Source organism: Plodia interpunctella, chromosome 19 (genome assembly GCF_027563975.2).
Source record: "Plodia interpunctella isolate USDA-ARS_2022_Savannah chromosome 19, ilPloInte3.2, whole genome shotgun sequence".
Classification (NCBI taxonomy): Eukaryota; Metazoa; Arthropoda; class Insecta; order Lepidoptera; family Pyralidae; genus Plodia; species Plodia interpunctella.
In genome coordinates, this window is record NC_071312.1 from 757891 (window position 1) to 772043 (window position 14153).

Consider the following 14153-nt stretch of genomic DNA (forward strand, 5'->3'; position numbering starts at 1 on the left):
GGTATCTGTAAGGGTATTATAAATAAATAAATAAATAATAAATATATTAGGACAAATCACACAGATTGAGCTAGCCCCAAAGTAAGTTCGAGACTTGTGTTATGGGATACTAACTCAACGATACTATATTTTATAAATAGATACATATATAAATAGACATCCAAGACCCGGGCCAATCAGAAAAAGATCATTTTCCATCATGACCCGACCGGGGATCGAACCCGGGACCTCTCGGTTCAGTGGCAAGAACTTTACCACTGCGCCACCGAGGTCGTCAATTATATCTGTCAGGAATAAATTATAGTAAAAAACAGTGGATCTGTATATGATATTTACATTTTATCAGGTTATAGGTGCGCCCAGTGCAACCGAAAGAAACACACAGATCTGAGATGTCATTTAATAAATCTGTTGCTTATGACTTATTTTCCAGTGTTTGGAGATGATTCCGGAGTCTGTGAAAATTATATACGTAAACAATAAGTTCATAGATGAAGTTTACGCCAACATTAGACGGTATTCGAGAAACGGTCCATACTACTTCAACCTTTGGGGGAGCATCAAACAAACTTGGACTAACAATATATCTGTAAGCCATCATTTCCAGAACGGTAGTCTTATCTAAATAGAAACCGCATTCAAACACAGGTGCGCATGTGTAGTAACGAGCTGACAATATATGGAATGAGTAACTATGGAAAGAGGAAGCATTAACAAATAGTTATTAGGTTTGTTTAGCAAGAATATCTAAATATAGCACAGAAAACTTACACAGATATATAATTATGTTTGTGATGATCAGGTGCATATAGTGATGACGGAGTTCCTCCACAACGAGTACCGACGGTCGTTTATCGAATTCAACTACAAATTTTGCGATTTGATCAACAAGGAACCCATGATTGGCAAAATGCTTGCCCTGAAGGGCGTGGTGTGTCCTGCACCTAAGGTAAAGATAGCTTAAAATAATTTAAAGTCCTTAACTGTCTTGTTAAAATAGTAAATGCGTAGATAGCATTCTCATCTTTGACTCAACTAATCTTTTTACTTTAGTAAGCTACGTATTCTAGACATATTCCTATGACCAGAAAAGTGTGTGTGATCTTGAATTAGCTGATTATCAAAAAGATGTTTCTTATGTACCTGAACCTAATCATGATCTTAGAAGCGTAGCTGCTAACAGAGGCCGCATTACCATAGGATGATATACCATCTTAAGATGTTACGACTGAGAATTAGAATACGTCGTCTTAGTCTACGGTAAAATAGACTTGTAACATCTGCTTCCTTTTCCAGGGTGAATATCGCCTGATGAACATGACGGTCCAATCCCAACACTTCCCCAACCGCTGGCCGTTCGAGAAAGGCGGGGCTGATGTCAACGTCACAACTACACATACCAAGGAAATTGTTGCATTTGGCTACGTACACTTGAAGTTTAAACAAGATAACAAGAAAAATTAAAATCCATTCTTATTTTACACGATTAAATCTTAATTTACGTCCCAATTCGTTGTTTCTCAATATGCTAATATGAATATTTCTGTGATTGTATTTGAATTCAATAACATATTTCTATTGGTTGGAGTGACTCTCATATATACTCCAAGACTAGCTGATTCCCGGAGCATTGCTCTCGTTAATATTTTGGAAATCGGCTGAGTAATTCCAACCGAAGGCAAACATACAAACCCCTTCACACAAACTTACAAACACTTCTTGTTTATAATATAAGTATAGATAGATATTATTGAACGATACATCAGTCATTGGTTCCCCTTTCCTCGTTTTATGGTTGCTTATGTAAATCGGTTGAATAATGCACTGATATTGTGACATGGTCAGCTAATTACAGAGTCCGAAAATGGCTTGGCTAATGGCTATTCTCCTGTACACGACGACGATATTGGCACCATGAAATTTCTGTTTTTTTAATATCAATTTAAAAGTTAGTAGTAAATAACCCTATTAGTTATAATGAAATATCAGAGGTTTGAACCTTGTCCTTTGAACTAAATTCAACTGTTTGACTCTTACACATATTTTGGATAATTTACAAAACGTTTTTATAAGACTGACTTGTTATACCGCATTCACAGTATCTGTTTCAAAAGTATAGTTTACTAGCGACTCGTCCCGAATTCGCTCGGGTAAAACGATAATAAATTATACATCTAAATCTCAGGAATCAATATATCTACTGGTGAAAATCGTACAAAAATCGATGCGATACTTTGTGAGTTTATCGCTTTCATACAACATAGCTTTCATAGACAGGCAGACGGGATAGGAGGACTTGCTAACCCTTATTGTCCCACTGCTGGGCAAAGGTCTCCCCATTCCTTTCCATTTCTCTCTATCTTGCGCAACCACCGATCAGTTCTTTCTGAATGCCCTCAGATCGTCGCTCCGTCGCTCTTGTTCGTCTTACTCTGATTCTGTAGCCACCATGTGGATGCCACTTAGTAGCTACAAAGGCCCAACGGTCATAGTGCATTATTATTATAGGAGGACTTATTTTCATAATATTAAATGATGTAGTTAAGTAGTTTATATAAGACGGCCAAAACGTGCAGAAAATACCAGAGACAAATTAACTGAAATCAAATATGAAAAAAGGCAACTTTTTTGACAATTAACACAATTAGACAAAGCCACGGAGGAGCTCAAGATGTTATATTTTTGGTCACCCGATAACCGATTACAACGAAAGTGGCTTAGCTGCTACTACCGCCTGTTAGCGATAAAAATGTCTGGAATTAAATATTTCAAAAGGCAAACGTGTAATTAGCCAAGACGACGTTCCCCGAACAAAACAACAATGCTAGTTCTCGAAATGGATTGCGGTGATTCTTGAGAATTTCTATTGAAATAGTTGCTCAAGATCAATAACTATGTATCGACCAACACACTGTTGTCTGTACAAGACGGTTGCTGGCTAAAACTATGATAGTTATTAATAAATCCGCGATCGATGGATATGTAACGTTAAGAGTATAACTATAAGTATATAAAATATGGAGTAAATAAATAATAAATAAATATATTGATGATTTGTCCTAAACAAATCACACAGGTTGAGCTAGCCCCCAAAGTAAGTTCGGGACTTGTGTTGTGGGATACTAACTCAACGATACTATATTTTATAACTAATACATATATAGACAAACATCCAAGATCCGGGTCAATCAGAAAAAGGCTCAGAGACAAGTACTTTACCACTGCGCCACCAAGGTCGCCCAGGGACGGTTGGAGTAGAAAGTTACAAATACGATGCCACTAGTCGAGGAGGTAAAGAAGAACATAATAATGAAATAAATAATTTACGAGTCCTAACCAAAAAAACTATTTCAATTATAATAAACTGTATTGTTTGTATGAATAGGCGGTTCACTGGTTCCTTCGCGCCGGATTATATCAAATACCATGAATGCGAAGGCTTAACTGCTAAATTATTCATCGTACCGCGTCGGGGTCCAGTGACCTTTAAAGGATTGTATAAGGCTGATAAGGCACTAGAGTAATCTTTGACCCGAATTAAAGGAAGGGATTTTGGCGCTTCTAGGCGAACCACACTACTTTTTCGACGACCTCGGTGGCGTAGTGGTAAAGTGCTTGCCTCTGAACCGAGAGGTCCCGGGTTCGATCCCCGGTCGGGTCATGATGGAAAATGATCTTTTTCTGATTGGCCCGGGTCTTGGATGTTTATCTATACATGTATTTGTTATGAAATATGGTATCGTTGAGTTAGTATCCCATAACACAAGTCTCAAACTTACTTTGGGGCTAGCTCAATCTGTGTGATTTGTCCTAATATATTCATTTATTTATTTATTTTATTTTAGACCAATTCACTAATCATAGACCACCTGCTTCCGGTGAAGGAAACCTGCACACTGGTTGATTATTAACTTGTATGTGAAATGGAGAAGGCAATGGCAAACCACTCCATTAATAGTGCCAAGAAATTTGTTGCGTGTGTTTCATTCTATTATAATGTAATGACCACGACCCTCAGTCATACGCCTATGAAGAGAACTAGCGCTGCATTCCGTCTGGGTTACACCACCAAACGACCAAATGGCATTGGAGAATTTTTTAGATTTTATTCACTGTAATTGAATGTCAGGGAGAAAACAATACACATCCTCCCAAATTTCCGGCGTTCAGAATATTTTCCCTCCGGATTGTTATTAAAGTGATGGCAACCCTAGCGCACTGTACTCGTAGCTATTGCTCCGTCTATTCTGAGATTCGCAAAACGTCTCAAGTTGGCGTCTCTAATTGGCGAGACGGTGTCATGGCGGCTCAAAGGGCCTTTGACTGGAGCTCCGAAAACTTTTTGTGCCCCAGTACCGGGGGAGCTTTGAGACTACTTGAATGTGATATTTCGCTAAATATCACATTCGTCGCTACGTATGTAAGACTAGACGCGCCCCGGGGCTTCGCTCCCGTGGGTATTTCGGGATAAAATTACCGTATGTGTTATTCCAGATTATAGTCTATACCAGTGTACCAAATTTCATAACAATCGGTACAGTAGATCTTGCGAGAAAGAGTAACAAACATACGTACTTACACACACATCCTCACAAACTTTCGCATTTATAATAATAGTAGGATTTCTATAGCTTATAAAACGAAACGTGTGGTCCCGCCCCAGAATCCCGTCACACTCCTTGGGAACGCCATTGTAGCCTATAAGCTGTTAAACTATCACTTGTCAATAGTTTTGCTACGAGTCGTCGCCCTTTGTAGCAAACCTACAAAAATAAACATACAAAGCTCAATCAAAAGGAAGTAAACTGTATTATTTGTGAAAAATATTATAGTACACTATGTTCTTCACATAAAGTACCCTTCATCCCCGAAAAATAAATGCTATCGTGGGAAATTCACGCGGGCGAAGTCGCGGGCAAAAGCAAGTCCTAACTAGTTCAGTAGTCCTTATCAGTGCGAAAGTAAGTTTGTTTGTCACCACTTTACGTGCTGTCTACCCAACCAATCTTCTTTAAACTTTGCATACAATATTTGATTGAAGTATGGAGAAGGGCATAGGGACATAGGCATACACTTTTCATCCCGGAAAATAACTGATGCTACCAAAAACATGCTGTAAAAAAAACCAAGTCTCGCAGCTCAGTTTTTCTACCGTTAAAAGTAGTGAGATCCATTTAATACCAAGTCGATTAATTTATTTAGTCCCTATTTAAGAGAACTTCTGTCTTAAGTTATTTCGTAAGTTATTATCATATCGATATTAAAAATCTTTTAGGTTTTAAATAAATAAATCGTCTCGGCCATCGCATGAAAACAATGTATCTTACAAGTAATACATATTATATTAGATTGTTTAGTCTATGGCGCCCAACTCGATTGAAACTCTCGTCTCCAAAACGAATGTGTAATTTTTCCAAGCGGCTTTTATACGGCCGAAGCCGCGGCAAATTCTATCTATCTAGTGAGAATATATTCTACAGTATCCATCACAATTTTTGTTTACCAACCACTCCGCTCCCCGTATTATCGCCAGATTGAAAGGCTCTCAGACCGCCATTATCAGGGAAATCCATCACATCTAGCATTCGAACCAAATTCTGCCATACGTTCGTATAGATATTTTATATATACGTGCCTGTTATATTAAATCTACCCCAGAGATATAGATAGTTACCTCAAATGAGAAAATTTCATAACAATTCACATATTCACAACAACGACCTCGTTGGCGCAGTGGTAAAGTGCTTGCCTCTGAACCGAGAGGTCCCAGGTTCGATTCCCGGTCGGGTCATGATGGAAAATGATCTTTTTCTAATTGTCCCGGGTCTTGGATGTTTAACTATATATGTATACGTTATAAAATATAGTATCGTTGAGTTAGTATCCCATAACACAAGTCTCGAACTTACTTTGGGGCTAGCTCAATCTGTGTGAATTGTCCTAATATGATTTGTCCTAATACACTTTATTGCACAAATCACAGTCATTGACATAGCTTAAAACAAAATATATCTATCACACATAGCTTAAAATAATTAATATAAATTGCGAAAAATGCGGCTTTATCCTAATACTAGATGTTGACCGGGGCTTCGCTCCCCTGGGAATTTTGAGATAAAATATAGCATATAGCAATCTTGGATAATGTACCTTTCTAATGGTGAAAGAATTTTTCAAACGGTTCGGTATTTTTGGAGATTAACCGCCTTAAACATCTCCTCAAACTCTTTCGCTGTTGGGCTTATTGGTGGCACTGAGATTAAAATAATAATGACAAGCTAGTTCATCGGAAGAAACTGCAGTTTATAGCCATTTCCCTTGATAGAGTTTTACAGTTTACGCGAGCGGAGAAGCAGCTGGCACATTCTATGTTTTTCTTACGTTCACAGGTCAGCATAGAAGATGTTCAACCTCAATTTTGTGAAATCCCTCGAGAACTCCACAATAAAAACTAAAACCCGACATGATTCAAATTCAAATTCAAATCATTTATTCAGAAATTAGACCTTCACAGGCACACTTTTTCTCGTTAATATTTACAGTTATTTCTCACAAGCTACAAACTACTGGCATTTCGGAACGACCACTGCTGAGAAGAAATGCCGAAAGAAACTCATTTGAACAGTGTCGGTCCCTATTGATTATATCCCAAGTGGACGTTTTTACGTAACTCCTCAATTGATTTGGTCCTTCTGCTCGTGATTTTATATACTTTTTACTTGAATATTACGTCTTTCTTTGGCTTTCAATATTCTTTCGTTAATTGAATGGTTTTATCGGTACTTTTCGATAAAATTATCGAACATTTTGTGAAATGAAATACGAATTTTGTGTTTAATAAAATGGACGATCTGCAACAAATTCAATTACGAATAACGATTTAAAAAAGTTGCATTAAAGACATTTATTCGTTATTAAAGTTGTGACATCTCGACTTATTGCCAACAGGTGCGAAATTTTTTGTTTTCTAATAGCCAATCGGCGGGGAGGTCATGTCCCACGGCTGGGCCAAGGACCTCCTCCTTTTTCCCACAAATCTCTATCGAAGGCAACATGTTCCAACAAACTCCACAGAAAACCGAAATATATCTGAACTATTCACATATTTAGTAATCGATCAAATGATGAATTGCAAGCAAACAGTCACGCTGCTGACGCTGATGGGAAGCAGTCACCGCAGCCAATAGATGCTTGCAACACTAGGGGTGGTGAACGCACAACTCCGACCCTGAATTAAAATTAACTTTTCACGTCCGTTTTGAACAAGTCCTTGTAATGTTACCTTAACAAAAAACAATGGCCGACAGAAAGTAAGTTTTTTTACGTGGGCAACCCAGGAATAAGCTTGTTAACACACAATCTCAAATCCAATAACAGCTCACCATCGCAAATCACTTCATTAAGCCCTCCCGAATCTATTTATCCCGAAATATAATTAAATAGGGTAAAATAGTTCCAAACTCGGGAGCGGGTTCGATTGAATTGAGTTCCAAATTAATATCTTGAGCCCCGTGACAGCTTGATTACAAACCAATTAATTTATCCATAACAATGGCTTTAAAAATTTTGCTATCATCATCATATCGAGCGTGTTATCGCTAACACTGGTGTCAGATTTTATATATAGTCGCCTAAAGGCATCTAACAAGACTTTTACGACTACTTACCACCATCTACAGGCAGGTAGTCGCATACACACTAGTGAATTGTTCACCGATGTGCAGGTTTCCTCACGATGTTTTCCTTCACCGGAAGCAGGTGGTCTATGAAAACTACTATATATGAGATAGATTGGTCCTGAGACCTTTCGATCCACAGGCGGGCGTTTTAACCATTAACCACTGCTTAGCGCACCACCACCGCTGCAAAAATTTTGCTATGACGATGTTTATTTGAATAAACAAATTATTGTTAACTAGCGACTCGTCCCGGCTTCAAACCATAACGAATTATACTCTTAAACTTTCCTCTTGAATCGCTCTATTAAAAAAAACTCATCAAAATCCGTTGCGTAGTTTTAAAGACCTAAGCATACATAGGGACAGACAGACAACAAACAAGAAATAGGAATACCGCATGGTTGGTCGGTAGCGGATTTTGCTAAATGAGTATAATCACTATATCTTTATGTTTCACTGTGTCCGATTTTTGTTGATGTCTTGATGGAACTACTTTTTAATTAATTCTATGTATAGCGCTGTACTGTGTTTTGTTGTCGGTTTTTTTTTTGTAATTTGTGATGGCAATATTAATCGTCGGTCCGGTTGTGGCAGAATATCAGTGCTTTGCACATTCACGTTGAATAAAGTAAGAACTGAGCCATGACCTTTTTGAACAGCTGCAACGGACACAGGATGTTTTAGTGCTAAACTTAACACGAATGTCATTGTGCTGTGCTTTTTGTAAATAACTTGTGTGTGTTTTAGTTACTTCGAATAAATTATTATTCTATTCTACAGATATCACGAAGCGACTTGGTTCAAACAATTCAAATCCTTACATAAGAAAAAAAAAATAAGTCCACCTGTCACGTCTCTCTGTATGATGACGATAAACTCCAAAACTACGGATTATTTTCACCAATAAGATAGATGATTACTGAGTAAAGTTTAGGCGTATAATTTGTAATGATTTTACACGAAGTCTGAACGCGCTGCTAGTAAATCTGATTATGATCTCCCAAGCCATGTTACCTTAGTACGGGTATAGTAGCGCGAAGTTCACCAAAAGTTCACCAATGAATATTAGTTAGTTCACTTACCTGAAACAAAGAACACACACAATTAATATTATTTGGAGAAAAATGGCATAGAATGGAAATCTCCATTCTTTTTTTTTTCAGAAATTGTGAGAGATTGCTAGAAGAATCTCAGATAAATAAAAAGCACATTTTCTTGATATATAACGGTTTAAACTATTCTGCTATTAAACAATGTTTTAATTTATTTGCATATGTATTTATATTATAACTATTTTGTGTAAGTTTTGGGCTACAGATACAACTACCTAATTCTATAAAATAATGCTCTTTTTGCGATGTAATTCCTGCAATCGGATTTGTACTGCTTATTCAAAATAAAATATATTGACTTTCAACTCAAAAAGTCAAGTCAAACATTTATTCAGAAATAAGACCCTCACAGACACTTTTTCACGTCAAATTTTAGATTAAGTATATAGAATTTCTCTATAAGCTACAAACTACTGGCATTTCGGAACGAGCACTGCTAAGAAAAAATGCCGAAAGTCATTAAACAATGTTGATCCGTATCATGCCAGAAAGATCTGCGCGGTAGAACAATCGGCTGGTATATTATTTTTGATTAATAAATTTGAGGGTGTTGGACCTCAATCTATGCTATATTTAATTTTTTCTATCGCCCACAGACCAGCAAGCAAATAGAAGGAATGTAACACAATGCCCCAACAGTCAGGGCAGCGATAAGATCATTGAGGCCAACAGATCTTATCGCTTAATATAGCAACATAGCTTGTATTGCGACCAAGACCTACTCGCCCATTGAATCGCCAATCCCTATTGATCCCGTCTCAAGCCGCGACACGAGTTAATCCCCGGAACGACGACAGATATTGAATATCCGGCTCGACGGATTTATGAAATTGTTTCGGGCATTTCAGTTGTGGAAATAGTCGAGGTTTAATTTCGTTGATATTTGGGAATTATTAACTATTTTACAATATATCATATCTCATAAAAATCTGTCCAAATTTGTGTTTATGTAATAAACATTAGTGTGTATATTACATAGTTGTTAGTACAACTCTAATATTTTTTTTGTTTGCTGTTCTCAATTCAATTTACCTCTTTCCAAGATGAAAAATGGCAATGCACAAAAATTCCGTCTCGGAAAATAAGAAACGTAATTGAAAGCATTAGTAATTTACTCGTAGCGGACATAAAAATAAACTCGAGAGAAACGTTCAGTAAATAAACAACAGCGTGGGACTCATTGAATATTAAAGTCAGCCCTAATGCTCACTCCATCTTATTTCTCGGAATGGTGAACAGTCATACTCACAGGTTATACTCGTAAAAGTAACAGTTACATAACAGAAAGGATACCACGTGGTAAAGTTGACTGACAAATCAGGATCGGGGCCGCGTCGAATTGCTATCAAATTAGAATTAAAACTCGCGCTGTGATTGGCCGTGCGCTTGGTGGTGGTGTTGGGAGGGGGGGAGGGGGGGGGATGACGCGCGCCGCCGCCGCGATCAATACCAACTTACGTAACAGACGCCATGCTTACTTTGGGACACCCGGTACTATGTTGTGTACGCGTATTTTATTTTAAGAGTCTTTGCATGTGTGTGTGTGTGTGTCGAATAGGAAAGTTTGTTACATAAAAAATTAAACAATTGGAGGTATTTGTGAAATAATTTAGTGTGAAATATCGATGTTTTTTCAAATGTCTCACTGATATTTTTAAGTGTCTTTATTTTAATGTGTTTTTAAAGCGCCAGTGTTTATAAAGTTGTAACTTAGTGAAAATGGAGTTCAATGAGACGATTGTGAAGGAAAACCCGGGACTTTGCCGGTGTTGCCTATCTGAGGGGTGTTATAAAGATATGGGAGGTAAACACACATGGATGGATGAGACTGAAGTTTACGCAGATATGCTGTTAAAATGCTTTGATATTGTGATTTCCCAGCATAATAACGGCCCGAATGGACCCAACCGATTGATTTGTGAAGATTGTATAGCAAGACTGCGTGATGCATGTAACTTCAAAAAGCAAGTGCTGGACTCAGAAAAGAAATTCATTGATATGATTGACAGAGGAGAATTTAAACAAAACGTAGTAATCGATCCATCTCAATTTAAGACAGAGGCAGAAGACTCAGTCAATGAAGAATATTTTAATGACAATGATATGGATTTTAGCGATGATGAACCATTGAACACCCTAAAAGAACCACGTGTTTCCAACATTACAGTAACAACTTTACAAGTAAAGAATAAGAGAGGAAAGCCGAAGAAAACAGCCATGAAATCAGAGAATGCCAAGTTGGAGAAGAAAGCAAAGTCCAAATCACTAGCTGAAGAAGAAGATAAGCCTTTGGTTTCTGTAAAGCAAACTCTTAATGATGCGAAACTGCTTCGCGATTTGGCCGACTTGAGGAGGCTCCTCACCGCCGTTATAGAACATTCCACCATCATGCCTTTCCGATGGTGCAGCAATAAGTACATGTGCTTCTACTGCCGCTGCCCATTCTCATCGAGTACTACCCTCAAACAACACACTCTAAACGAACACGAAAACCCTAAACTTAAGTACATACTACAAACCGTCAGGACAACATCAAAAATTAAACTGGACGTATCAGAAATAATTTGCAAAAAATGTAGCAAATCTTTGGAAAATTTGTCCGAGTTCTTTGACCATTTGAACGCTATTCATGACATGAAGTTGAACAAAGACGTTACCGTTTATATGTTTGCTTACAAATTGTCGGATGATGGTATGTCTTGTCTCGACTGCGGGCAAAAATTCCGCTTTTTTGGCACACTTATTGGTCACGTGCACAAGCTGCACACAAAAACCGAAATGTTCCTATGCGAGATTTGCGGCCAAGGGTTTTCTGGAAGAGCAAACGTTATGAACCACGTAAGAACAGTCCACAACGTTAACAACAGATGTAATAAATGCTACAGATCATATTCTTCAGATGCCGCTTTAGCTGATCACGTACGAAGAGTACATCGTCAAGAAAGACTAAAATGTCCGAAATGCCCTGAGATTTTACATACAAGATATATACGGAAGCGGCATATGGCGTTAGTACACGATGTCAAGCAATATCAGTTTAGCTGTGATTTGTGTCCGAAAACATTTATGTGTTTAAGCGTACTGACCCAACACAAAGCGAGGATGCATGTGAAAGAGAAGAATTTCGCGTGCGAAATTTGTGGCTTCAAAGTTTTCAGTAAGGACTTGTTGAAAAAGCACATGGTGAAGCATGATGACTCGAGGCCCTTCCAATGTGAGATTTGCAAGAAAGCGTTTCAAAGAAAGAAGACGTTAGATCTGCATATAAGGATTCATACGAATGACAAAAGATATGTATGTAAAGTGTGCGGGAAGGCCTTTATTCAGGTTACCAGCTTGAAGTTACATGGTAAAGTGCATCATTCTGTGCCGGATGTATCGTGGAGTTGAGCGATTAGGGTTGGCGAAAATTCCGCCTCATGTGAGCTGGATTTATGTCTGCTGTCAACAATTGGTTTGACACTATTGTCATTACATTAAATCTAATTTAAATGGAATGTTAATATTTCATCTTCACCTGTTCTAACTCGAGCACGACCGAATCTAAAATGTGTATATACAGTACCTTTGTTTTGGAGAAAATAATAAATAAAAGTTATAATCATATTTGATTACAATGTATTATTTTGTTCATCTGTTGAAAGCATTTTAATGGCTGCAATGTATATAATGTACTCATTTAGATAACTGTTCTCAATGTTTGAAACATACCCTCATTTACAAACACACAAATAACGACGTGGCTTTGTCTACATCCCTTATCGACCTAAAAGCAAACGACATTGTGGAAATATAGGGCATGGTCCAATCCAGCCGGGACGGGACTTTTTTATATTCAATAAAAAAAAGTCGCGTTAAAACCACAATACCTATATTGTTGAAACTGGAGGTATTCCTTCCGACGTAATAAATGTCAAATATCTCCAATAACGGTGTTTTAAGTTGTATGTGATATCGAAGATGCGCCTAAAAAGCAATAATTATTTCAAACTAGCTTTTGCCTGCGGCTTTGCCCGCGTTTATTACATGCGTCCGCTCATAATTTATTTTTGTCTATATCTCTGTATGTCTGTATGTAATCGCAAAAAATTGCAAATAAAGGGTCTGATCTCCTTGTCAGAGGATATTTGAGGTGCAGGGGTTTTTAACCGGTAAGAGTTCGGCACTGTCTGGGACCTCCCTTCCCAGTCGCCCATGACGGGTTTTCCCCTGCGCTGCAAGGTAGGAAAAAAAACCCTGTACCAGAAATTTATTTTAATTTTCCCTAAGAGGTATTCTGCTATTTTACAGACACATCGGTGGCTGTGAAGAATGTGTAAATCGAATACAGATGTGAGACATTTTGAAAAGGACCAGTTTTGTCGGGCCATTGAAAGGACGAACAGAGACCCACTTGACCCCATACCCTATTTTAAAACCCAAATGTCCCATTTGCACCCTTGCGCGTTTTTGCAACTGAATATATTTAGAAACGCGGAGAATTTGTCTGTGTTTTCAACCCGAAATAGCTCTTTGCGGATGTAAATTCTAAAGTTTTTGTGTTTACTAGGGCATAAATTTCATTGAGATAAGTTCGTCGTAACTTTTAGCGTCTCTCTCTGTAAACCTTGTTGCGCAACTGAAATCTTAAATCTTAATTCTATTAATGCGCTATAAAGCAACTTCAACAGTTAATTTCTGCCTAATAATATAATGAGAAAACACTTCTTTATTAAAATTTTATAATGCAAGAAGAGCCAAGAAGAGGTTTATTCCTACATACTGCACTGCCGTGCGCCCAGATGATCGAAATTTTCAATGGAAAATTGTGTCCCCAATCATAATAAAATTATAACAAGTTTTTCTGAGAAAATCATTCGCAATTCTTCGTAGGTAACAGTTGATGTAACTAATACTCCATGTCTACCCGTAGATATTGTACGAGGCGACTAAGGGAATAAAGCAAATGAGCAAAAATAGCATTCCCAAAGAAGGTTAACATTAGCGAGGCAGCCGGCCGTAAAATTGTTACCACACAAATACGGAAGACGAATTCTGAAGATATTCCAAATAAATACATCTAACAATTATATTTCTTTAAATGACTTCTCATGTGCCTTCGGTAATTGTACATATCTGTTTGTCAACTCCCATATATCTCCGAAACTAAGTCGCAACAAGTTATAACGATAAAAGTTGATCTAGATCTTTACTTATACCTGCGTACGTGTTTCGACTTTCCTTTGGAGAGAAAATTGGACCGTATGTGATAAAAATGGTAACGTATAATGCAACTAGCAACCCGTCCCGACTTCGCTCGGATACAACCATAATAAATTATACAATTTTAATATATTTTTTTGGGGAATTACACTATCGATTT

The 14153-nt window shown here is 37.6% G+C and overlaps 2 protein-coding genes and 1 long non-coding RNA gene across 9 annotated transcripts in view; 1 reads left to right on the plus strand and 2 right to left on the minus strand.

Moving 5' to 3' along the window:
• The window catches only part of Sap47 (Synapse-associated protein 47kD), a 74380-nt gene that overhangs the window by 29508 nt on the left and 30719 nt on the right, over positions 1-14153 (minus strand). The gene's annotated exons all lie outside the window — the stretch shown is intronic.
• On the minus strand, positions 35-10125 carry LOC135309911 (uncharacterized). The gene is made up of 2 exons (XR_010370171.1): positions 10041-10125; positions 35-8761 (listed from the first exon to the last, which is right to left on the minus strand). It is a non-coding gene; the product is annotated as an uncharacterized LOC135309911 (long non-coding RNA).
• Positions 443-1464, plus strand: LOC128678393 (uncharacterized). The gene is made up of 3 exons (XM_053759901.2): positions 443-589; positions 803-949; positions 1297-1464. Exons 1-3 carry the CDS (start codon positions 443-445, stop codon positions 1462-1464), a joined length of 462 nt encoding a protein of 153 aa, XP_053615876.1.